This window comes from Phytophthora ramorum (genome assembly GCF_020800215.1).
Source record: "Phytophthora ramorum isolate Pr-102 chromosome Unknown Phyram_PR-102_s0006, whole genome shotgun sequence".
NCBI lineage: Eukaryota > Oomycota > Peronosporomycetes > Peronosporales > Peronosporaceae > Phytophthora > Phytophthora ramorum.
The window spans coordinates 3233782-3256992 of NW_027150652.1; the positions used below are offsets into that span (position 1 = coordinate 3233782).

Below are 23211 nucleotides of genomic sequence, written 5' to 3' on the forward strand. Positions count from 1 at the left end.
GCGCACTAGCAAACTCTTCTCCAGGACACACCGACACACCGACACTACCGACATCATGGCGCAGCACGAGACCACGACGACCGCCCTCGGACTGGGCGAGCTGGGCATCCAGAACGGCTGCAAGGTGTTCCACAACCTCACGTACGAGCAGCTCGCGGACCACGAGAAGAAGTACAACGAGGGCTCGTTCGTGGCCAACGACACGTTCGCCGTGGACACGGGCAAGTTCACGGGCCGCTCGCCCAAGGACAAGTTCATCGTGAAGCAGGCGCCGTCGCAGGACAACGTCTGGTGGGGCTCGATCAACCAGCCCACGACGCCCGAGGTGTTCGACGCGCTGTACGCCAAGGCCACCAAGCACTTCAGCGCCGTGGACCGCATGTACGTGTTCGACGGCCACTGCGGCGTGAACGAGAAGTCCCGCCTGAACGTGCGCATCGTCACGGAGCTGGCGTGGCAGCACCACTTCGTGACCAACATGTTCATCCGGCCGGAGTTCGCGAGCGTGGCGGAGAACTTCAGCGCCGACTTCACGGTCATCAACGCGTGCAACATCGTGGACGAGGACTGGGAGGCGCACGGCCTGCACTCGGAGGTGTTCGTGATCTTCAACATCGAGAAGCACATGGCCATCATCGGCGGCACGTTCTACGGCGGCGAGATGAAGAAGGGCATCTTCAGCATGATGAACTACTACCTGCCGCTGAACGGCGTGATGGCCATGCACGCGTCGGCCAACATCGGCAAGGCGGGCGACACGGCCATCTTCTTCGGGCTGTCGGGCACGGGCAAGACGACGCTGTCGGCCGACCCGAAGCGCGAGCTCATCGGCGACGACGAGCACGGCTGGGACGACGAGGGCGTGTTCAACTTCGAGGGCGGGTGCTACGCCAAGACGATCGACCTGAGCAAGGAGAACGAGCCGGACATCTACAATGCCATCCGGCCGAACGCCATGCTGGAGAACGTCTGGATCGACGCCAACAACGAGCCCGACTACTTCAACTCGAGCAAGACGGAGAACGGGCGCGTGTCGTACCCGATCTACCACATCCCGCACCACCAGCCGAACTCGCGCGGCAACCACCCGAACGCCGTCATCTTCCTCACGTGCGACGCGTACGGCGTGCTGCCTCCCGTGTCGAAGCTGTCTGCGGGCCAGGCGCAGTATCACTTCCTGTCGGGCTACACGGCCAAGGTGGCGGGCACGGAGCGCGGCATCACGGAGCCGCAGGCCACGTTCTCGACGTGCTTCGGCGCGGCGTTCATGACGCTGCACCCGACCAAGTACGCCGACCTGCTGAAGAAGAAGCTACAGGAGCACAACACGCACGTGTACCTGATCAACACGGGCTGGACGGGCGGCGTGTACGGCGTGGGCAAGCGCATGAAGCTGCCGTACACGCGCAAGTGTGTGGACGCGGTGCTGGACGGCAGCATCAACCAGGCGACGTTCGTCAAGGACCCGCTGTTCGGCTTCGAGATCCCGACGACGGTGGAGGGCGTGCCGTCGGAGATCCTGAACCCGAAGGACTCGTGGACCGACAAGGCCGCGTTCGACGCGACGGCGCTCAAGCTGGCCAAGTCGTTCAAGGAGAACTTCAAGCAGTTCATCCTGCCGGGCAACGACCTGTCAGTGTACGGACCCAATGTGTAGGTGTTTTTCCCGTAGTTGCGCCTCCTATAGGGGTGCATCTAGCTATGTACTCTCCATCGAACTCGAATAAATATAAAGAAAAAGCAACTGCAGTAGAAAAGGGCAATAGTTGCTAGGGTCTACTAGACGACACTTGTTCTGGTACGTCCTTGTCGTCGTACCTTCAAAGGCGAGCCTCGGGAGCCTTCTGGCAAGTTGAAGCGAGCGAGTATTCAGGTGGCGATTGGTTGGTTTTTCCACGAATGAGCACACGGGACGACGAGTCACCAAGGCAGCGAAGAGCGGCAACGCAGGCAACCACATTATTCTCCCACGGCAAACAAAAAATAGAGCTGTTGTTGGTATGGCTATCAAGCCCTTCGAGGATTTCCTCGGGAACAAGGAGGCCCACAACCGCGCAAAAGCATGTTTGTTATTCTTGACAAGTATGGGTGGTTTTTGGTGAAAAAGGTAGGAAGGCAAGGCATGGCACTGTCGAAGATCACTGTTCTCTCCAGCATCGGTAATGTTAAAACTGGCTGGCGGATCTGTATCCGCAGCAAAGCCAATGCGCAGCGAAATAGTTGCATAAGGTGCTAGCTTTGCTAGATAGGTACTGTGAAAAGAGACCAGAGCAGAGCATCACGAAACAAGCCTCGAACCGCGTGAAAAACTTTCGTACCGAACTGCGACTCTCGTGGGCTCCGTTGTTGACCCCCCTAGGTCTGGCGCCGAGGATGAAATCGAAGAACTATATCATCACTTGTGGGACCCCATCATTTCGGTACTCCTGAGGCGTGTGCCAAACGGAAACTTTCGTCGCAGCACGAATTCGTTTTCCAGATGTCTGCTTCTACTGCAAGAATAGCAATGTGTGCGTGTTTTACGGGGAAGAAGGCAAGATGGAAGTGCCGCTTAAAGAATTGCGTGAGAAACTAACGTGGAGATATGACGCTGCGCCGTACGTGTTTGGCTACGCTGCGGTGGGACTGCAAGTGTGCTTGGTAGCTATTCAGATGACGGAGCGTGGTGCAAAAGTGGAAATCATTGAAACGTACGATTTGGGTGATCTCAATGGCCGGCTTTCGTTCTTTCTCGCCATGCTCAACCTTTCGACTCTTTTCCGACCGCTGGGTTTACACGAGTTCAGGACTGTCAAAAGAGTCAATGGTGTGGAGATGATTGTGTGGTGAAGACGTATCCCTCGAGCATGCCCAGCGACGGCATAATTAGTCATTTGAAAATGCTGCATGAGCGAATGAAAGAGACATTCAGTCCCGAACGTTGTGAAGCTAAGGAAGCCTGACGCTGGTATCCGTTGGTCGACTTCCCCCGCCTAAAAATGTCCGCTAGCTCCTGACGGCGCTGGTGGCACTGCATGCAATCAATCTGATGCATCGAGGGACAGTGTGCTGAGGTACCTCGAAGGCGGCAGGTGGTTTCTTATTGACTTCGATGATGGAGCAGTGTCGCCGGCTGCAAAAGTAGATCCTTTGAAGGCGGAATCGCATGCTCCCGAGATATTATTATCATTGTCCTACACAGTGGAGGCTGACATTTGGAGCGTGGGCTTCCTTTTGAAGACATCACCTATCTAAGATCTTCCAGCTGAACTGGAAAGAGTAAAAACACAGTGTTTGCAGAACTACTCGTCTAACAGACCCACGGCCAAGTCACTCCTTGAGGCCATCGAATCGCCAATAGAGAGTCGACCCGAGGGATGGCTTAAGTACACACGTAGCTTTCCATAGTAAAGTCGTACAGGATTTTACGATTTCATCGCTGGCACACCCTCAGCACTTTTCTATGTCGTGTCTTACCACTGAGCTTGAAGGGTGAGGTGGATATGCACATTGCTCGATTGTCGAACGAAATGGCTCAGCTTGAAAGCTATCAGTTGAATCGACAGTCAGCAGATCGTGAATATGCTCGTGTAAGGTCCATGTCCTAGCCGTTAATAAGCGTTGGTGACAACAATGTGGGAGGCACAACGTTGGCACCTTCCTGAATTGCAACTTTATTTTCTTTCTACCGAGATTCCCATTTCGACTGAGCTTGGTCACAAAACGGTGAAAGCTTGGGGCTCTGGCTACTCACAGTCGCCAGTACATCACTAACAACGGGGTCTCCACCGTTGACTTGGTGAAGCAAGTCCAAGATGTCTTCACACAGCGCGAGGAGCTGCCCCCTCTCTTTTTGGGATGGTGTGAAGTCTGCACCTGCGTCGAAAATCTCGCAAAAAGCCACAGCCCGTAGCACACCAACGAGAATCGCCTCTGTGTGGGGTGCGATACGAGGCCACGCAGAGAGAACAGTAGTTCGCAATGCTTTGAGGGTCTCCACCAAAAGCGTAACGTTTACACTTTCAAACCCTGCGATCAGCACCTTCAGTAGCGGTTGAAGGTAACGAATTACGTTGAGGCTGTGCGGTGCACCCTGCCGAGTCACAAGCACACGGAGGTGGCGGACAAAAATCACTCGAACAGCAACATCACTGCACAAACTTGTGTCGCTGAGTAGCCGCGGCATGAACCGATCGTAATGCTTCAGCTCCCCTGGCGGAGACACCTTGTCTAGCGATTCCACGAGACAGTCGAGAAGCACATCAAGCGTGTGTGGTTTGCGGGAGACGATAGCTGTATACAGTACTTCCAGCAATACATCCGAGTACCAGCGCAGCTCCGTCGGCGTGACATTCCTCACAATATGCCGCAGCAGCCGTGCACCAACGAGTTGCGTGGCGTCTGTCAGATCGTCCACCAACGGGAACGTGAGCGCCAGCAACCGGCCCAGCAAGTCTCCGCCCAAATACGGGAACGGCACTTGCCCCACTACACGCAGCATCACGTGCTTATAAACTGACGAGACCGCCACCCACTCATCCTTGCCCACATCCTGCGAGCACAGAGCCACGATCTGTGCGACGTACTTGGCCAGCAGTGTCTCTCGGCCCTGGACATGCACCAGCTCGACGCACGCGTCCAGTAGCTCCTCAGCCAGCGCCACACTCTGCATCGATCCCGCGCCTGGCAGTTGTTCACCATTGACGAAGTAACAGGCCGTCAACACGAACGGCAGCCACTTCGTATCGGAGTTTATCTCCTTCCGGTTGGAAAGGTCCACGAACGCCCTCAAAACGCGCAGAATTGGCAGCAGATTGTCGTCCAGCACTATGAGAGCCATCACGTTGTCCGGATCAGCTGAAATAGCCGAGATATACTTGATTATAACGCGACTGAGCGCTTTGACGACGCGGATGGCATCCGGGATGTCGGAATCGACGGCGAACGGCAGCGAATCCGCCAGTTTCTGCATCATCTGAAGCGTGCAGGGCTGTGTTGAGGCCGCCACAGTCGTGAGCAGCTCCTCGCGCAGCGTCTCGAGCGTATTCGCGTTCAGAGACGCCAGCAGCGCAGCCAAAGTGTCGGCGTCCGTCATGCTGGTCAAAAATGCGTTATGTGTATGTATTGTGAACATGGTGTGGTGTACGTAGGTAGTTTGACAAAACATGGATGTTTTACCGTTTTTACGGAGCCCACGAAGCACATCAAGCGCAATTAGATCGCGGGTGGAGGCGCTGGAGCATGAAGCTGGAGGCCGATGCGCTAGACCACCTGAAGGTCCGTGTCGTGCGTGCTGTAACGGGGCTTTACTGCCTGCGATTCGCGTCCAAGCTGCGGCTAAAACGTCGTGTTTGGAGCAGGTGAAGGATCTGCAGCGAGAGCTCAAGAAGCGCGGCCTGGACACGGGCGGCTTGAAGGCGACGCTGCACCAGCGACTGAAGGAGCATCTGCAGCAGGTCACGGAGGTTTTTTTAATGCAAATTGCTGTTGTGAGTGCGTTGCTGACGACTCGCTTTGTTCTGCGCAGGAGGAGGCGGCGCCAATTGAGGAGACGGAGGAGACAAAGGAGAAGAGCAAAGAGGAGGAGGTTGTGCAGGACAAAGGAGAAGATGATACGGGGGGCGAGGAGGAGATGGCAAGTGATGCGGAGGAACAGTCTGTAGAGTCCGTGACGGAGGAAGGTGCTGACGCCAATGAAGAAGACAAGGGGAAAGACCTGGAAGAGACTGTGGTGCGGAAGAAACGAGGTGCGGATGCAGTTGAAGAGGAGAACGTCTCTGATGTCAAGAGACCGAAGCTGGCTGAAGAGGCTGAGACGAGCCCGCAGCCTGAGGACGAGGATATCGGCGAGCCACCGTCGTCTGCGGATGCTGAGAGCAGTGAACAAGTGGCGTATGGAGGCGCTGCGACAACGTGCGGTGGAATAATTGGATAGGGTTTCGTGGGTTGGTTGGTTGGTTGATTGACTGGGTGGTTTTGCCGACAGCGATGACGAAAAGAGGAACACACTTCGAATTGACAACTTTATCCGGCCATTTACGTTGAATGCTGTCAAGGTTCGCTGTTCTGGAGGACAATTTTGCTGAAAATGGAGACGGGTTCTGACGCATCGTGCTCGTAGGCGCTCGTGCAAGAGTGTGGCGACTTCGTGGAGGATGGATTTTGGATGGATGCTATCAAGACCCACTGCTTCGTGACGTACTCTACTCCTGAAATTGTACGCTTTGTGGTTGCTTGATGTTGCTTGATGTTGCACTTCACTAACTTTTATACACTATAACGCAGGCGGAGAAGACGATCGCTGCTCTGAACGGCAAAGTGTGGCCCCCTGAAAACGGACGATCGCTCAAAATCACGTTCGCAGAACATACTGCCAAGGAGGTCAGTACCTCTTGGTTTTATGATGTCGGAAGTCTATTGAAAAATGTTGCATTGCGCGAGGCAGGTTTCGCAGTGTGGGGAAGCAAATTTACCGATCCGACCGGAGAATAATGTAAACAACAGCACGCAAGCTACCCAACGGCAGAGTAAGTCGCTGAGATTTATTTGGTAAGAGTTTGCAAACTAATGCAGCTTGCTGTCCGTACAGAGGTGACGATCGACGAGTTTTTCCAGAAAACCGAGACAAAGCCTGTGTTGTACTACCTGCCGCTTACGGACGAGCAAATTAAGGAAAAGAAGCAGCGCCAGAGCCAGCAACAGCAAGAGGGCCAGCCGCGCAAACGACGCCATCGCGGAGGTCGTAAGAGGAACAGACGAGGCCGCTTCCGCCGCTAGTTACTAATACCCATAACAGCGAGCAACCGAGCGACAAGATTGACCTCTCGATGCCAATAAACTGCGCTTGCCACTGAAGCACTCTGTTTTCATTTGCCGGGTCATCATCCTTCGCGGGCCTTGCTCTTATCGTCCACTATTGTGTGGTTCATACTGCTACTGATGACGATATCTGCGTAACCCTTTCAAAGCTCGAAGGGGATATCCTCGTTGGAATATAGTACATCGTGCTCGAGCCCGATCTTCGTGTCGTACAGGAGCGAGACGCAGCTAGTCGCGTACGCCTTGTCCGTGTTACGGTGCTCCAAAATGCGCAGCAGCGAGCGCACTGCTGAAAGCAGCTCCTCTTTCTTGATAGGGTTCACATCGTGGGCATCGCCAGTCCCTCCAGTCCGACCATCATCATTCACGTCCCCTCCAATTGCGCTCGAGCCAGCGATGGCATCGCTCTCGCGATCAATCGCCGCGACCATGCGATGGAGGTTATGCAGCAGCCAGTCGTACAGAAACCCGCGAGGCTTGGCCTTCAACGCCTGCAGTATCATGGGGTCGTCTTCCTCCGTAGCGATGTGAATTAGATGCACCAACGTGAATGACAGTTGTGTCTCCAGTTGCTCTTTGTAGCGAAACTCGGTCACGTCCTTCAGATCCGATGCCGTCTCCAGCGCATCTACCGTGGCTCGAACCGTCGACTGGAAGAAGGAACCAAACGCACTGCGCGTTTGTGAGACCCGAAGGGCCGTAGCAGCGCTAATGCGCACCTTGAAATTCTCCTGCTGTGCAACAGCAGTCAATAACGCTTGGAACACTGATGGTGCCCACGTCACCGAAGCAAGTGGCAGACTCGGACACAGCAGAACCTTGGCGATAGCGTGACAGGCATTCCATCGAACCTTGGGTGAGCCCGCATTAATCTTCCCAGCAAGTACAACCATTGCTTGTCCTAATAAATCATCCAGCCATGCGAGATCCTTTGGAGTACTGAGTGTCCGTCGGAACGGCGGGAAGCTAATCCATCGACACACAAGCCCCAACGTACGAGCCACACTCGATGCCACCTTGTCGTTATCGTTGATGTGCACTAGCATCTTTTCGATCACGAGTCGCAACTGGTATGCTGGCAGTAGTTCGTACAGGACCTGCGGGGGTAGCGGCGGGAATGACATTGATGCCTCCGTTTTGGCTACAAATGACGATGGTGGCGCTGGAGGGGGTAGTGGGGGTGCATCGCTCTCAGCAATCGACTCGGGTCCTGGAGTGGTGCAAACATTGCCCAACGCCCATGCAGCTCGAACGCGCACGTTCAAAGTCGAGTCGCCCAGCGCATCCAACGCCAAGCCCACAACACTACTGGCAAACGCGCGAGTCTTGAAGGTTGGCGCCAGACATAATGACCCCAACAATCGGAATCCCGCGGCGCGCACCACGGGTGAGCTGTCTTTCGGCGTTTGTAGGAATATGCGCGTGTAAGAGTCCAAACACGACACGTATGGTCCACCTCCATTGAAGCTACCACTCTTTGCCGCCAAGACTGGGAGGCGTCGTGATTGCTTCTTTTCGCCAATACAGGCCCAATCCTGAGCAGAAAGCAGCGTGAAGCACGCGCAGACACTGGCACGAACATGGTGCGATGTGTCATAGAATGCTCGCACCAAGTGCGTCGCCATGAACTCCAAGCATTCTTCACGGCAGGCGTCTTGCGCGTTAGAACTATCTGCCACCGCACTGTCAGGACATCCGTTCTCGCCCTTGATGTAGTTCTCCAAAATCTTCACTGCTTGCAGACGTACATTGGGATCCATGTCTTGAAAAGCAGCCAGCATGAATTCTGCCAAACGCTTCCAATTTGCACTCAATGCGGTCGAGTAGTTTTTGGCAATCTTCGATAAAAGCGACATAGCCTCCAAACGCAGAAGAGCGCGAGAGGAGTCGTCAGGCCGGGACGCCATCAGCAAAAGCTCCTCCACGAACGATCGGCGACGCAGCAACCATGTGCCGCATGCAATTGATATGTGAGCAACCTCAATCACACGGTCAGTATCACTCGTGTGTACCATCCACTCCAAGATGGCTGGAAGGGTCTCCTGGACGTTAAGCAGCGCTGACATACATGACAGGCTTGCCATCCGCACACCATGGTCTAGCACACAGTAACAAGAGTTGTTGTTAGTCTACTACTGCAATAATTAACGACCTGTTGACTTGACTCGTCATGCGAAACGTACCGGTTGACGCCGCCGCTACGTACAAACTAGACGCGAGCGCCTTCAAAATATCCCCTAGACTTGGCGTGAGATCGATCTGGTCAAGCACCATGGCCACACTTCCATACGGGAAGTGCTGGATCACCGAGGCTGTACTCTACAAGCAACAAGGCGCTCAGTAACAGCCACTACCCTGTTCACATGTATCATCATTCGCTCACCTTCAATATTTGTGCAAGCGGTGTGGACTCTTTCTCGTGCTGGATGCAGTACACCAAGGTGACGTGCACTTGATAAAGCATCAGAGAAATTCGCTTGGGCATGGACGCAAACGACATCGAAGACGTGCTTGCTGCCGCTGTAGCACCGACACCAGACGGACGTCGGAAGTACAGCTTCAGCGGGATCTTCTCCCAGAACGCGTCCAGAAACTTTGCAGCCGTCATGCGAGCCTTCTCGCTCGGATCCGCGATGAGCAAAGTAAGTACCGACGGAGTATTGTTGAACAATGTCATGTACGGTGTAGTCTGCTCGGGCAAGTACAATCCCATCGACGACGTAATAGCCTTCGGGAAATGCTGGGCAATGGTTTCCAGAGTGTACAACACGGTGATACGCAACCGCGCCAGTAAACCGCTGCAGAAAGGCAAAGATATTCCACACACCATTAGAAAAAACCAACATACCTCCCAGTCAAATTAGCAGTACGTACTCTCCGATTTGCCGTCCCGCACCGCCACTGTCAGACCCACACACAGACGAGTCGGAGTCGTTCGGATGCAGGTCTTCTTGACACGAGAACACTACCTCATCATGGTCACTCTTGAGCGCTAACCCATAGCCCACGACTTGGCGCATGGAGCTCAGGAGACCAGGCAGCGTCGCCGCAATGCGGTCGCTCAGGCGATCGAAGTTCGAGTTGATGATCGTGAACACGCACTTCATGCTGCAGGTGCATGCTTTGACGAGGATGCGGTCGTTCTGTCCCTTGGTCAGGCTCTGCGCTTGCTGTCGGAAGTTCTCCACCACCATTCGCAGTAACGACGAAAAGTAGTGGTACACCTCCGGCGTCTTGCCGGCCTGCGTGCAGATGTTGGACACGCAGCTCGTCGCCGCGTACCGCGCCTCGATGTCCACGCCCGCGGGGTCCAAGTGCTTGAGCAGCACGGCAAACAGCAACTCGAACTCGTGGCTTGCGCGGTCTGCGTTGTCGTGCAGCACCTGGCCCAGCGCGCGGATCGAGTTGGCCGTGTACCAGCTCGGACACGTCTTGATGAACTTGAGGAAGAACGTCATGACCACGCCCAGCTGTGCGCTCGTGAACAAAACCTTCTCCCTGCCGCAGCACTTTTGCACGAACCGCGTGTACTCGGAGCACAGCAGGCCCGAGCTCAGCGGCAGAATCTGCGCCAGCGCCGTGACCAGCGCCGCGATTTCCTGTCAGAACAACAACGTCAGCCCCTTGCACCTAAAACCTGCAGCAAGTAGCAGCCACGTACGTCGCCTCGGATCCGCGGGTTGGGCAGCGTCACGCCCATGAGCTGCTTCAGCATGTCCTCGAGCTCCACGAGCGTGAGTTGCAGCACGGCCACGTCGGCCTCCAGCCGCTCAGCGACGGCCGTCCAGAGCTTGCGGTCACGCCGCTGCAGCCCTAGGTTCCAGCCCGCGGAAGGCGACGTGCCCAGGCTGCCGGAGGGCACCGCGCACACGGCTGGACTCATCTTCTAGCACTCGAAATGGCTTGTGGCAGTGAACCTTCCGCCGCCAACGAGTGACGGAAAGCGACGAGCTGCGACGTTTTCTCTTCTTTTTCGGCCCGCCAACTGCCGCTTGAAGCGCGATGTTCTCTCGGCTGGCGCCTGCGTCGTGTCCCGCCAGCGACGCGGCACGGCGGGCGCATACACCGAGCGCCGATTATTGAACCCGTCAATTTGGATAAACAGATTTCAGAGGGAAGCTACCCTCAGTCGACTACATGCAGCCTTGCACCAGTCACTTCGGGACGCATTGGCTGTAGGTGTCATCCATCTTCAGGTTTGTGTGTTCCATCCGTGCACGCTCCGCTCCAATTCGTTTCGCCGCACTGCCCCCCCCCCCCCCCCCCCCCCCCCCCACACCGGCTACCTTCTTGATGCACTGTTCGTACCAGCCTTTGTACACAGCGCACGGCAGTCCGTTGGCGCAGCTCTTGCTGCCGTCCTCGAACTTGCAGCGGCTGTAGAGCGCCACTTTGTTCTCGTCGCCCGCGCCTTTGCGGTGACGCGGACGGCATCTTGATCTTCTCGCGGTCGTCCTCTTTTGGCACTTGGAGTACGACGACGACACAAGCACGCACTTGAGGTTGGCGCCGCCGCTGCAGGGCACTGTAAATCGGAGCCACGCACCATCATAGTTGTAGGGCACACGCAACCGCTTCATGTCGTTCTCGATAGTCTCATCGCACTCTGAGCTGCTGTCGTGTGGGTCTGTGGATGTGGACGCGTCGCTCTCGTACAGGTTAGGCCGCGGCGCCTCACCCAACTCATGCTTCCAGTTCATGGCAGACTTGATTCTTCTTGTTGATTTTGTACGGCCCAGGGCCCTGCCACGCCCTTGTTGCCGCACTGGTCGTTGAGTCTGGGCGTCTTCTTCATGCGCCAGCCAAAGTGCTTCTTCTTGAGCTGGCAGAAGAGTCCCGTGCCACACTTGGCGGCCTTGTCCTCACACTCACACTGCTGGTTCATGCTCGCCTTCTCGCTCAAGATGTGCACACGTAGGTGCAGACTCACGCCGGCGGCGGGCAGCGCCAAACCCAGCAGAAGAGCGCATGGGGAACTGGAGTGACAAGCGTATTGGTGCTCGAGCTTATTGCGGCTGGAGGTCGCAATAAGCAGCGCGATCAACTTGGCCAGAATCTCTCCGCCGTTTATTTCGTGTCCTATGTTCCTCGCAAAGGTGTCGGTACTCCTTTCGTTGATTCGAATATGATTCAGCTCTGCGCTCTCTGTTTTTCTCCAATGCGACGTTGGCGTGATTGCACTGATTGCTGTGAACGTTGTGCAGCATGTGGTCCGCAAAAAAGATATCCTAGCTTACCGTCATTTCTTTTTTCCACGGGGAAACTACGATAGCACAACGCTGGGTTTGTTGATAACGTGGCAGTTCGCTTGGCGAAGATGGATCCGACCTGCCACGTTATCAACAAACCCACTTGGTAATAGTACTAGCAAAACCAAGGATTGTCAGTTCCCAATCGATGAAACTTTGCTAGCTTGCAGCCTATACGACTGACGCTTTCTAAAGCTCCACGTTTTTTCTTGACTGTGTAAGACGTTTCAGAAGCCATGGTGGCTCGCTCCGCAAATGGCGAAATGTATAAGTGGGCGTTGTGTCCATTAATTATCTAGTGCATTGATTGGATTAAAATGCTTTAATATTAATTGGCTGCCTTATTTTTGTTTTTATACTTGCCTCTGGGTGAGTTCCACATCAGGGGGTGCGGATTTTTATGAGGGTACGGATTTCACTGTGTTTGGGACCGGGAAGATCTGTAAGTTATTTGTCATGATAGTAATCTGGGGATCGGTATTGATGTTTTATTTTGCTATGTAGTGGAAATATGTATAAACGATCATTTTGGAGGCGATTGGAGAGGGGGGGGGGGGGGGGGGGGGGGGGCTGTCACGGCTCGCAAGTTTGACATCCCTTTGACAACACTGCACGATTAGAGGGGGCAAGAGAAGGATATAACCAACTTCAAGGGGCCGTAGCAGACAAGCAAGACACTAAAAGGACAGGGAGTGAAGAGCATCATACCTTTCGCACACGACATGGTGACCTACACAAGGAGATGGCGTCTCTTAAAACAAACAAGACCTGGACAGGTGTGTCATTGCTACCTGGAAAGCGACCACATTCGTGTCAATGGCTGTTCAAGAGCAAACATAGCAGTGACGACAGCATCGAGCGATACAAAGCCCGTTTAGTTGTTTTGGATTGTCAGCATGTCAAGTACATTGACTTCGATGAGATTTTTACACCCGTGGTTCGTCTCGAGTATTGCTGACAATAGCATGCATCGAGGATTTGGAATATTACCAGATAGACATTGAGACTGCTTTTCTAAATGGAAATCTGGATGAAATAATATACATGAAGTGGCCGCAGGGGATGGAGATAGATGGCAAAGAAGTCTGGGTCTGTAAACTTCACAAGAGTGTATACAGCCTGAAGCAGGCTCCGCGTGCGTGGCACAAGGCACTCACCTCGTTTCTTGCGCGAAAAGTCTTTGAAAAACTAACTTGCGAGTCGTGCATCTATGTCCGAAGAACCAGGGCGAGTTAGAAGTCGCCGCCATATATGTGGATGACTTGCTGCTGTTGTACAAGTTTGCCACGATCATGAAGGTGTTGAAGCAGTCGATCTATATGTTCTTGCGTGATCGGACGATAACGTCATCAAATCTTTCAAAACGGTAGGAAGTGATAGTTTAGATGAGTTGTTTGGAAGGGAAATACCGAAGTGAGTTGATTAATTTACTTAACCTGCTCTACTTGTCATTGCTACTCTGCCATCTTCTTGGGGGCCACGTAGATTAACAAATACCGTTCCAGCCCGGAACAGTTCTTAGGTTGAGCCCCGCATGAATGAATGACGGACACCACGTGCAAATCCTCAACGCTTGGTAAACCCAGTTGGGTTGGTCCTCTGGGGCGTCAACTTGAGGCTGTGGAGCAGGAGTCGTGCGCACAGGAGACTCCCCACCGGGAACTGTGTACAAGGCGAACGGTAGTGGTACGTCTGTTGCAAAGGTGTCTGATCTGGAGCCCCAAACGTGGTTGCCGGTGCGCAAGTTCCAATGACAGGTTACCAAGGGCAAGATTAGCCCTCCCACCCTCCCTGACGATGCGCACTGCATAAGAAGGTCGTGTCTCACGCAGCTGATGACCGCGTCCTTCTCTGCCTGTGTGAAGGGGGGGGGGGGGGATGGTGGCGAGTCTTTCTTTCGAGCGTCAAGCGGTTTTCGTTTTAAACAGGTACAGCCCAAGTTCTGCTTCAAAACAAAATTCGTGTTACAGACAACGACAGTGAAACCCGTACCCCCACTGAATTATATCCGCCATACAAAGTAGACGGGACAAGTGGACAGAAAAATCCGTACCCCAAAGTGATTTGCACTTTATGATTAGTTAAAAAGAGTATTTTTATTCTGTACTTGGACAACAGTATATCTCGGAATAGATTTTACAAAACTACTAACAACCCAGAGTTTACCAAGTCTCTTTTACTGCGCGGTGCGCGCACCATTAATGTTGTAATGGGTCTAATCACGTCTGCCCGCCGCGGAATCGTACTGTTTTGTGCTTGCCGCGGTGTACTTCCAGTAGTCCTCTTTGTTACAATTTCAACACACTGTGGGCCACTGCAAAGTAGCCGGAACTCTCGTCCCTATCTATTCAACTCTACTCAACCTCAACTCGTACTTTGCCCTGTACCGTATGTGCACTCGTATACCCGATCTCGAACACGGAAGGCGTGAATTCCCCATCACGTCTCCGATATCAAACCCGTTCGCGTACACGCCTACTAGTTGAACACGGAGGTCGTGGATTCCCCGTCACGTCTCCGCTATCGCCCTGTACTCACACAAGAACCTGAACTCGTACATGTACAACTCAAATCCAGAACTGAGCGCCATCTCACTTGACCCTAGCGGTTCGACCTCCTATTCACTCGTTCTTCGCGCCTGTTCGTGGACTCGCCACCGTCCCTCAAAGCGACCCTCTGTGCCAAAGGTCTCACTTGTGCGGCTCTCGACTCTCGACTCTCGTAGCATCTGGATCTTGGCGACCACTTACGCCCCCGATGTACCCATCGACCTTTCGCTCACGTCTTGCTTCGCCATGTGCCGTCACCATACCCCACCGCTGTTCAACCTCATTACAATGTTTTCAGACTTCCACCTGGCTATAAGCTTCTTCTTGAGTGGACCCATAACCCCAACATCAAGAGGCTGACAGACAGATATACTGTTTGACGGCACAGGACACATAAATGCTGGGGTAGCTTCGGCTACCACATTCCGTCCTCCTTCCGACACATGGGAACCGAAGTTATTGAGATGGAGGGCAGAAGGAGATTCTATTTCAAATTTAAACAAACTTTCAATGTGAAACTCCCAAACGGTTGCGTCCATCCGGTCATTTTCTTGGACCGTGTAAACGTGTCCTTCTGGATAATCGAAACGAGGCAGCAGTATTGGGATTCGCACAGCGGGGGAGTGTTGAATTTTAGTACGACTACGCTGCTGTTCAACACTTGCGATAATGCTTGACCAAGCCGTAGTTTTTGCGTGTGCGATAGTGAATATATGACTCGTGAGTAGAGGTTTATAGGAGAGCTTCCCTGAGCAACTCTGTAGCGGGGCTACACATTCGGTTCACCTCCTACCTTAGTGCAACATGCACTAAGGCATACATTCAGGTGACCACCACAGGGTGGTCCACATTCATAGCAAAAGGCATATGACTGGTAGAAAGTAACACCTTTCTACCAATGAGAGTCATTCAATAGATAGGGGTTCTGCCAGCCATCCAATGGCAGAACCTCTCATTAGAAATATCAGTTTTAGGAGGAAACCCCATTTACAATCAATACAGTTCTCATTTACCACCAAAGCTTCCGTTTGGTTCATTTATCTAGGTTTAAGTATACTTGTGGATACAAGTATACTGAACTTAAGTAAACTACTCCTACGCTTCCTCCTACACGTGCGCACACGTGTAAGCTTAAGTAGTGGGTCTAAGCAGACCCATTACACCTGGTAGCACTTTGTAGTCCGTCCAACGACCGACTAACACGTTCGTATGGAATACGAACGCGGGGCTGAGAACCTGCCCTCGGACAGTAACATGTCCGTGGGTAGCCCAAACACGTCTGCAACGCATGTTGCGCGTGCAGACTGCCCCCACCTGTCGGAACCAGAGTGGGAGGCCCTCCAACGACTGTCAACAGTCATTGGGGAAGCGGCGGTAGCAACGATGTTGCGAACGCTATCACCGACGGAGCAACACGGTGTTGCTCTGGGTTTCATCGTGAAGGAACAGCGTGAAACCGCTGCTCGAACTTCGGTGTCGCCATCGGCCACACCGCGCGTGGAGTCATTAAAACTCCACGTAAGCAGCTACGTTGGAAGAGAGGGCGAACCTCTCCTCCGTTGGCTTGTCGAGGTCGACACTGTCATTGCGGCTCGACGTATCGTCGACCCGTTGTCGAAGGTTGCGTTCGCCATGTCATGTCTTGGCGGACGAGCGAGGAGTTGGGCGTACGGACGCCGACTCACAGATCCTACGTGCTTTAGCACGTACGAAGAGTTCAAGGAGGAGCTCAAACTAGCGTTTGAGCCCCCGCAGAACGAGTTCCGATCGAGGGCGGAGTTCCTCGATCTGCAACAGGGCAAGCATGACGTGCATGCTTACGCCCAAAGAGCACGGTACTTGGTCTCGAACATCGTGACCAACCCGATTGACGAGGCGACAAAGGTCGTCACGTTCATGAAGGGCCTTAGAGATGGGCCTGTGAAGACCTATCTCTTCCGAGAGTATCCAAATACTCTCGAGGCTGCAATTGCGCTTGCAATGCAAGAAGAGTTTAGCCTGCGGCAGGCTAAACTGCATGTGAACGCCCCACGGCTGATGCCACGACCGGTGGCAAGGCCGTCGGGAGGTCCCGAACCAATGGACCTCTCGAGTGCGACAGCTGCTGGTTCCCAGCAGCGTCGTGGATCAACGAATGTGCGTTGTTTCCGCTGCGGAAACATCGGTCACTACGCCCGCGAGTGCACAGCACCTGTGCACGCGGCGAGAAGCCGTCGTGGCGATACTGGGTATCGTCACGGGCAATCAAAAAACTAAAGGGACCAGCAGGCGCGGGGCGCCCTGCTGGTGATGCGATCGAGCGTGTCGACATCGGACACGCTGCAATGAAGATCGCTGCCCCCAGTGAGAGTCAATCTCACTGCAAGAAGCAAGATGACAAGCCGAACCTTGTCATCCTGAAGGTAAGCTCGAAGAGAGAGAAGTCTCTTCGTGCTCTAGTGGACTGTGGAGCGTCGAACAACTTTGTTCGACTGCAGAGCCTTCCAAGGCTTGACTTCGAGGAGATGGAAACACCTCGAAGTCTATTGGAAGTGAGGCTAGCAACGGGTGTCGTTGTTAGAACCGAGAAGCGTATCGTACGCGTACGCTTCTCTTACCAAGAGAAGGAGTTCGTCGACGAACTTATCGTCCTCGAACTGGACGATAAGTTCGATATGGTGTTGGGCATGCCGTGGCTTGCACGGCATGACCCGGTGATCGACTGGACGAAGCGCACGATCGTGCGCTTCGGGAGCAGCAGCAGCGCGACAGAGAGCGATGGCCCTGTCGGCGCAGCACATGCACCACGTGGTGCATGCGGCCCTCCATCAGAGACAGCGCGGAATGCGGCTGTCTCCGGTCACCCAAAGCGAACGCCAACGACTGCGAGAGTCGTTGGAAGAAGATGTGAAACGAATCAGCAGGGCCTGGTTCAATCCGATTCGAGAGGGTCTCGAAGCGTCCGGGGCGACGCGGTAGTGTCGACAGCTAATGTCGACACACAATTGGTCGAAAGACACTCCGCCGTTAGGCGTAGAGGTAAAGAAGACGCGTCGGCTCTGGGAGCCGACGCTGCAAGCAGTGCGGACGGTTGCAAACGTCCCGCACCGGAAATGCTTGCGAGCTCGCGTGCAGCCGGGCTGCACGACGAAGCGGTGCGCGATCAAGCCGGGCTTGAACGCGTGCGCCCGCGGGTAAAACCCGCCGGCGAATACAAGGAACAACTGTCCACGGCCGGGCCTGGACAAGAAGAAACTTGCGGAGCCGGGCTCCGCACGAGAAGTGAACGGCGCAAGCAAGAAAAGCTGCGCAAGTCTCGGTCAGGGACCGAGACGCTACAAGCAGTGTCTGCCGGGCAGACACAGGAATTGGAGACGACCGTCGAGACATTGAATGTCTTGACGCGTACGAGTATTGGTCTCCAATACAAGAAGATGAGGCTGAATAATCCTCCGACGTTAGCGTCGGAGTTGATGTCGCTCCCAGTCACAAGCTGGAAGCGTTTCGCTCGCGAACTGCACGATGGACGCATCGAGCAGATCTGCATCCTCTCGGACGTCGAGAGGATGACGTGTGAAGCAGAAGAGCTGAATCAGCTCATCTCTGAGGGCGCGGACGCCCTCAGTGCGAAGTCGAAGAAGGAACGCTTCGACGAGCAAGGCTGGGACTCGCTCAAGGCGAGCCCCTTTTACAAGGTCTTGCGTGAGTACAAGGATGTACTCCCGGACGACATTCCTGCGGAGCTACCGCAGGATAAGGGTGTTCAGCACGAGATTGATCTCGTGCCGGGAACGAAGTACTGCGTCACGCGACAGTGGCCACTGCCGCGTGAGCAAGTCAAGGCAATCGACGACTTCTTTGAAAGTCGTCGCAATGCAGGACAAGTGCGGGAATCGAAGTCCCCGCACAGCGCACCTACGTTCTGTGTGAAGAAACCACAGGGCGGGTGGCGCATCGTTCATGCGTACAACAAGCTGAACGATGCGACGGTACCGGCGCAGACGCCGATACCTCGAAAAGATGTGATCATCGATTCGATGACCTCGAGTACTATCTTCAGTACTCTGGATCTGAGAGACGGGTTCTATCAGATCCTCATGCGTGAGAGTGATATTCCTCTCACGGCGGTAAGCACTCCGAGCGGCATGCTCTGGGAGTGGCTCGTGATGCCGCAGGGGCTGAAGAACGCCCCAGCGACGTTCAACAGGTGCGTCACGCACTTGTTGCGCTCGGTGCGCGACTTCGCACCGAGCTATTTTGACGACGTGTTCATTCACAGCCGGGCTGTGAATGGGAAATCGGACGTGGAGATGCATACAGAGCATCTCCGCAAGTTGCTTGAGCTCATGCGAAAGCACAAGCTCTACGCGAACCTGAAGAAGTGTATCTTCGGGGCGACCGAGATACCCGTACTTGGGTGTCTCGTGGGGAAGAACGGCGTACGCCCTGACCCAGGAAAGGTCAGAGTGATCAATGAATGGCCTACGCCTTCAAATGTAAAGGAACTGCGGCAGTTCCTTGGACTCGCCACGTACTTGTGCAAGTACGTGAGCAACTACGCGGGCAAGATTCGCCCGCTGTCGCAGCTCTTAAAGAAAGAGGCTGCATGGGAATGGACTGCTGATTGTCAGCAGGCCTTCGAAGCAGTCAAGCAGGGCTTGACTGAGGCGCCGATCTTGGCGGTGGCCGACCAAGATCGCCCATTCCACGTTGTGTGCGATGCATCCGATTTCGCGATCGGATGCGCACTGATGCAACTCGATCACGAAGGTCGTGATCGTGTGGTTTACTACCAATCGCGTCAGCTGAAGCCAGCTGAGCGCAATTACCCGGTACATGACAAGGAACTCCTTGCCATGAAGTATGCACTCGCAAAGTTTCGAGTGTATCTACTTGGGAGTAGACCATTCGTGGTCTACACCGACCACGCATCGTTGCGTACGGCGATCAAGTCGCCGCACATATCACAAAGAATGGCACGGTGGCTGTCATTCTTTGCTGAATACAACTTCCAGGTTGAGTACAAACCTGGAAGGTTGAATGTCGTGGCCGACGCGCTTTCGCGTCGACCAGATTATGCGGTGCAAGAGGCCGACGCCAACGCAGTTGGCGTCGTCAGGACGACTACACCCTCGTCGTCCTTGCTGGACGAAGTGAAGGCCGCATACGCACATGATGCGGATGCGAAGCAATTGTTGGAGTACTTCTCCACACCTTCTGACAAGTCTCGTCAGAAGCTGGCCAAACACCTTCGTGCCCGTGTACACCGTTATCGTGTACACAATGGTCTGCTGCTTTACAGCGCAGTTGACGACAACGCAGATCGCATTGTCGTGCCGGATGATCATGAGCTGAAGCTCAAGATCACGTACGAGTACCACGATGCCCCGACATCGGGACATCCTGGCCGTGAGAAGACATACTTGCTTCTCACGCGTGACTTCTATTGGAGTCACCAGTACAAATGGGTACGCAAGTACGTTCGTGCTTGCGAGGTATGCCAGCGCGTGAAGCCTGCGCCCAACTCGCAGGCTCCGCTTCAATCACTACCGACTCCGTCGGAGTGCTGGCAGTCCATTTCAATGGACTTTGTTTTTGGTCTTCCGCAAGACAAAAAGCGGAGGACTGGTATTGTGGTCTTTGTTGACCGCTTCAGCAAGATGGTGCATCTTGCTGCAGTACCAGCCGAGGTGACAGCCAAACAGACGGCATGTCTGTTTGTCGACATGGTGTTTAGACACCATGGTATGCCACTCGACATCGTGTCGGATCGGGATCCGCGCTTTACAGCGCGATTCTGGCAAGAAGTGTTTACACTTCTTGGGACGCAGTTGTCCATGTCGACTGCGGATCACCCGCAGACCGACGGACAAACAGAGCGTGTCAACCGCGTGCTGGTTGACACCATGAAGAGCTACGCGCACTCGTTCCATCAATGGAGCGACTGCTTGCCGATGGCGGAGTTCGCCATCAACAACTCGGTGCATGTCTCGACAGGACACACACCGTTCTACGTGAATGCCATGAGGCACCCACGCGTACCGAGCGTACTCGGTGCGGTAGCTCCTTCCTTAAGTGGGGGAGGATATCCGGTTAATTCAAAACAACCGGATAAGCACGCTGATACAAGCAATGTATCAGCTGTGACGACTCGCGCACGTACTGCGCGCAGTCATGGCGTCGACAAGACAGTGTCTACGACGGGCGTAGACACTTTAAACGACAACGAACATCACGCACAGGCCGGGCCTGCTGCGAACAAGGAGCACGAACTGAACCAGGGGTTCAGCTCGGATGCAATGGACTTTGTCCAGCGTCGACAAGCCGTAATTCGGTTTGTCCAAGATGCAATAGCAGCTTCTGTCGATCGACAGAAGCTGAATGCCGATAACACCGGCAGGGGAAACACAAATGAATTTAAAATTGGTTCATTAGTTCTGTTAGCTACGCAGAACCTAGCTAAACATGCAGTTTCCGATTTCGGAGCAAGCAAGCTTGCTCCGCGCTTCATTGGGCCATTCACCGTGTTGGCGAAGCATGGCAACGCGTACACACTGGACATACCGTCCAGCATGCGCTTGCACCCAACGTTTTACGTTGGGCGACTGAAGCCGTACGTGCAGCACGAGTCACCTACGTCTGGTGACTCGCCAAAGCGCTCTCGAGCGCGGCGACGCGCTTCGAGACGCCAGAGAGTCTCGTCCCGACCTCGACCTTTACGTTCGAGGTCGTCTGCGCAACCTCCGCGAGCTGAGCCTTTAACAAGCTCAGCTCCTGACGCAGAGCAGCGAACTGCGACGCTTGGAGACGCTCAACAGCCTCCAAGCGAGACTCAAGGTTTGGTTGACCAAACCCGGGGCGTCTTCCCGCCCCCCCCCACCCCCGTTGCGAGACGCACGCGGGGCAACTCGCTGGATCGTCCAGCGAATTGTTGGTCATCGGAACCAGACCCGAGGTCCGGTTCATTTTCGTATTCGTTGGAGAGGATTTCCTCCCCAACACGATACGTGGGAATCACGGAATGTCCTGATGGAGGACATTCCGGAAATGGTGACGGCGTACGAAGGCCGCCACCGCCACCTCCGCCGAAGGGCGTAAAACTTGGGCGAGCGCTGTAGTCGCCTACAGCACTCGGATAAGTGCTGCGATTATCCGCAGCACTAGAAGACGCCTGCGCCTGAAAACTGGCGCGCAGGGTCTTGAGGTCGTCAGGTACACACATGGACGTGTACCCGTTGACGTCCCGCTCGGTGATGCGTACTGCTCCAGGGTAGCAGTACTCACAAGCAGTGTCATAAGGCACTGCGCAAGGAAGTCCAATACCGACTGCACCATGGTGCAGTCGTTCAAGTTTACCACGCTTCGAGAACTTCTCGTAGCGCTCCCGCGCCTGGCTAATCCGGTCGCGATAGCCAGCGGGGTTCTTGTTGAAGTTTTCAACAAAGGCACTCCAACTTTGACAAAGTGCCTGCCACTCGGGCACTTTGCTTCTGCGAGAAGTCTTCTTGCTCGCAAACCATCGGAGCTCATGGAAGAGCCCGATGTAGTAGTCGCGCCTTTGATTCGTTAACGGATCAAAGTGTACTCGCTTCGCGACGTCATCGTCAACGATGGCGTTGCACGAATACAGCGCGTACAGATTCGGTGGCGCGGTCGCACCGAATCGGCTGCCGATCTCAGACTGAGACGGCATCCACGGCTCGCGCACTGGTTCAGTGTGCGAGGCCGCAACAACAGCGGATGGAGCGGAGTCATCTCCATCCCGCGGAGTCGTCAAGGCTCCAGCGGCAGCGAGCGGTGTTCCACTGCCGCTGCGCGAACGCTTCGAGCCCGAAGCGTTCGAGTCGTCCTCGCGTGGACGACGCAGACCCACATTGGGGTCAGTGTGGCCCGGAGACAAGATGTCCTTGTCTCCTTCGAGTTCCCCCTCCTCGACTTCGCTTCCGTAGTCGAGGGGAACTCCCTCTCCACCCGGAGAGTAGATGCCCACTCCGGTTTCGACAGCAATGATCTTGCCTGTCTTGTTTCGGATGGCATGTTTCTCATGCCATCTCGAGTGGTATCCAGCAACAAAGAGGCGACTCTCTGTTGCCGCGCTTGTCGACATCGCCGTCGAGGCGATGTCAGTAGCGGTCGTGGCTGAGGCAGCGGCCGTCGTCGCCTTGGAGGCGACGACAGCACTTGCTGTTGCCGAAGCGGCCGGCGTCTTGGACGAAGACGTCGTTGGCGTGCTCATTGGGAATGAGCACGTGTTCTCCCGAAGAAAATACGGATTGACGTGTCGAGACCGGCACGTCAAATCCTAACGGGGGGATGGTGTAGCGGGGCTACACATTCGGTTCACCTCCTACCTTAGTGCAACATGCACTAAGGCATACATTCAGGTGACCACCACAGGGTGGTCCACATTCATAGCAAAAGGCATATGACTGGTAGAAAGTAACACCTTTCTACCAATGAGAGTCATTCAATAGATAGGGGTTCTGCCAGCCATCCAATGGCAGAACCTCTCATTAGAAATATCAGTTTTAGGAGGAAACCCCATTTACAATCAATACAGTTCTCATTTACCACCAAAGCTTCCGTTTGGTTCATTTATCTAGGTTTAAGTATACTTGTGGATACAAGTATACTGA

The 23211-nt window shown here is 54.4% G+C and overlaps 5 protein-coding genes across 5 annotated transcripts; 2 read left to right on the top strand and 3 right to left on the bottom strand.

The window, feature by feature from the left end:
- Positions 1-55: 55 nt before the first annotated feature.
- On the top strand, positions 56-1657 carry KRP23_7883 (Phosphoenolpyruvate carboxykinase (ATP); the record flags this gene model as incomplete). The annotated part of the gene is made up of 1 exon (XM_067893252.1): positions 56-1657. The coding sequence occupies one exon, from the start codon at positions 56-58 to the stop codon at positions 1655-1657; it is 1602 nt and encodes a 533-aa protein (XP_067745053.1).
- Positions 1658-3664: 2007 nt separating this feature from the next.
- On the bottom strand, positions 3665-5074 carry KRP23_7884 (TELO2-interacting protein 2; the record flags this gene model as incomplete). The annotated part of the gene is made up of 1 exon (XM_067893253.1): positions 3665-5074. One exon carries the CDS (start codon positions 5072-5074, stop codon positions 3665-3667), a length of 1410 nt encoding a protein of 469 aa, XP_067745054.1.
- A 146-nt stretch (positions 5075-5220) lies between these two features.
- On the top strand, positions 5221-6756 carry KRP23_7885 (Apoptotic chromatin condensation inducer in the nucleus; the record flags this gene model as incomplete). The annotated part of the gene is made up of 8 exons (XM_067893255.1): positions 5221-5256; positions 5340-5435; positions 5507-5892; positions 5966-6035; positions 6101-6196; positions 6265-6360; positions 6425-6506; positions 6569-6756. The coding sequence occupies 8 exons, from the start codon at positions 5221-5223 to the stop codon at positions 6754-6756; spliced, it is 1050 nt and encodes a 349-aa protein (XP_067745055.1).
- A 185-nt stretch (positions 6757-6941) lies between these two features.
- On the bottom strand, positions 6942-10681 carry KRP23_7886 (HEAT repeat-containing protein 6; the record flags this gene model as incomplete). The annotated part of the gene is made up of 5 exons (XM_067893256.1): positions 6942-8896; positions 8982-9117; positions 9182-9596; positions 9673-10397; positions 10460-10681. 5 exons carry the CDS (start codon positions 10679-10681, stop codon positions 6942-6944), a joined length of 3453 nt encoding a protein of 1150 aa, XP_067745056.1.
- A 271-nt stretch (positions 10682-10952) lies between these two features.
- Positions 10953-11498, bottom strand: KRP23_7887 (uncharacterized protein; the record flags this gene model as incomplete). The annotated part of the gene is made up of 2 exons (XM_067893257.1): positions 10953-11043; positions 11107-11498. 2 exons carry the CDS (start codon positions 11496-11498, stop codon positions 10953-10955), a joined length of 483 nt encoding a protein of 160 aa, XP_067745057.1.
- Between the last annotated feature and the right edge of the window lie 11713 nt (positions 11499-23211).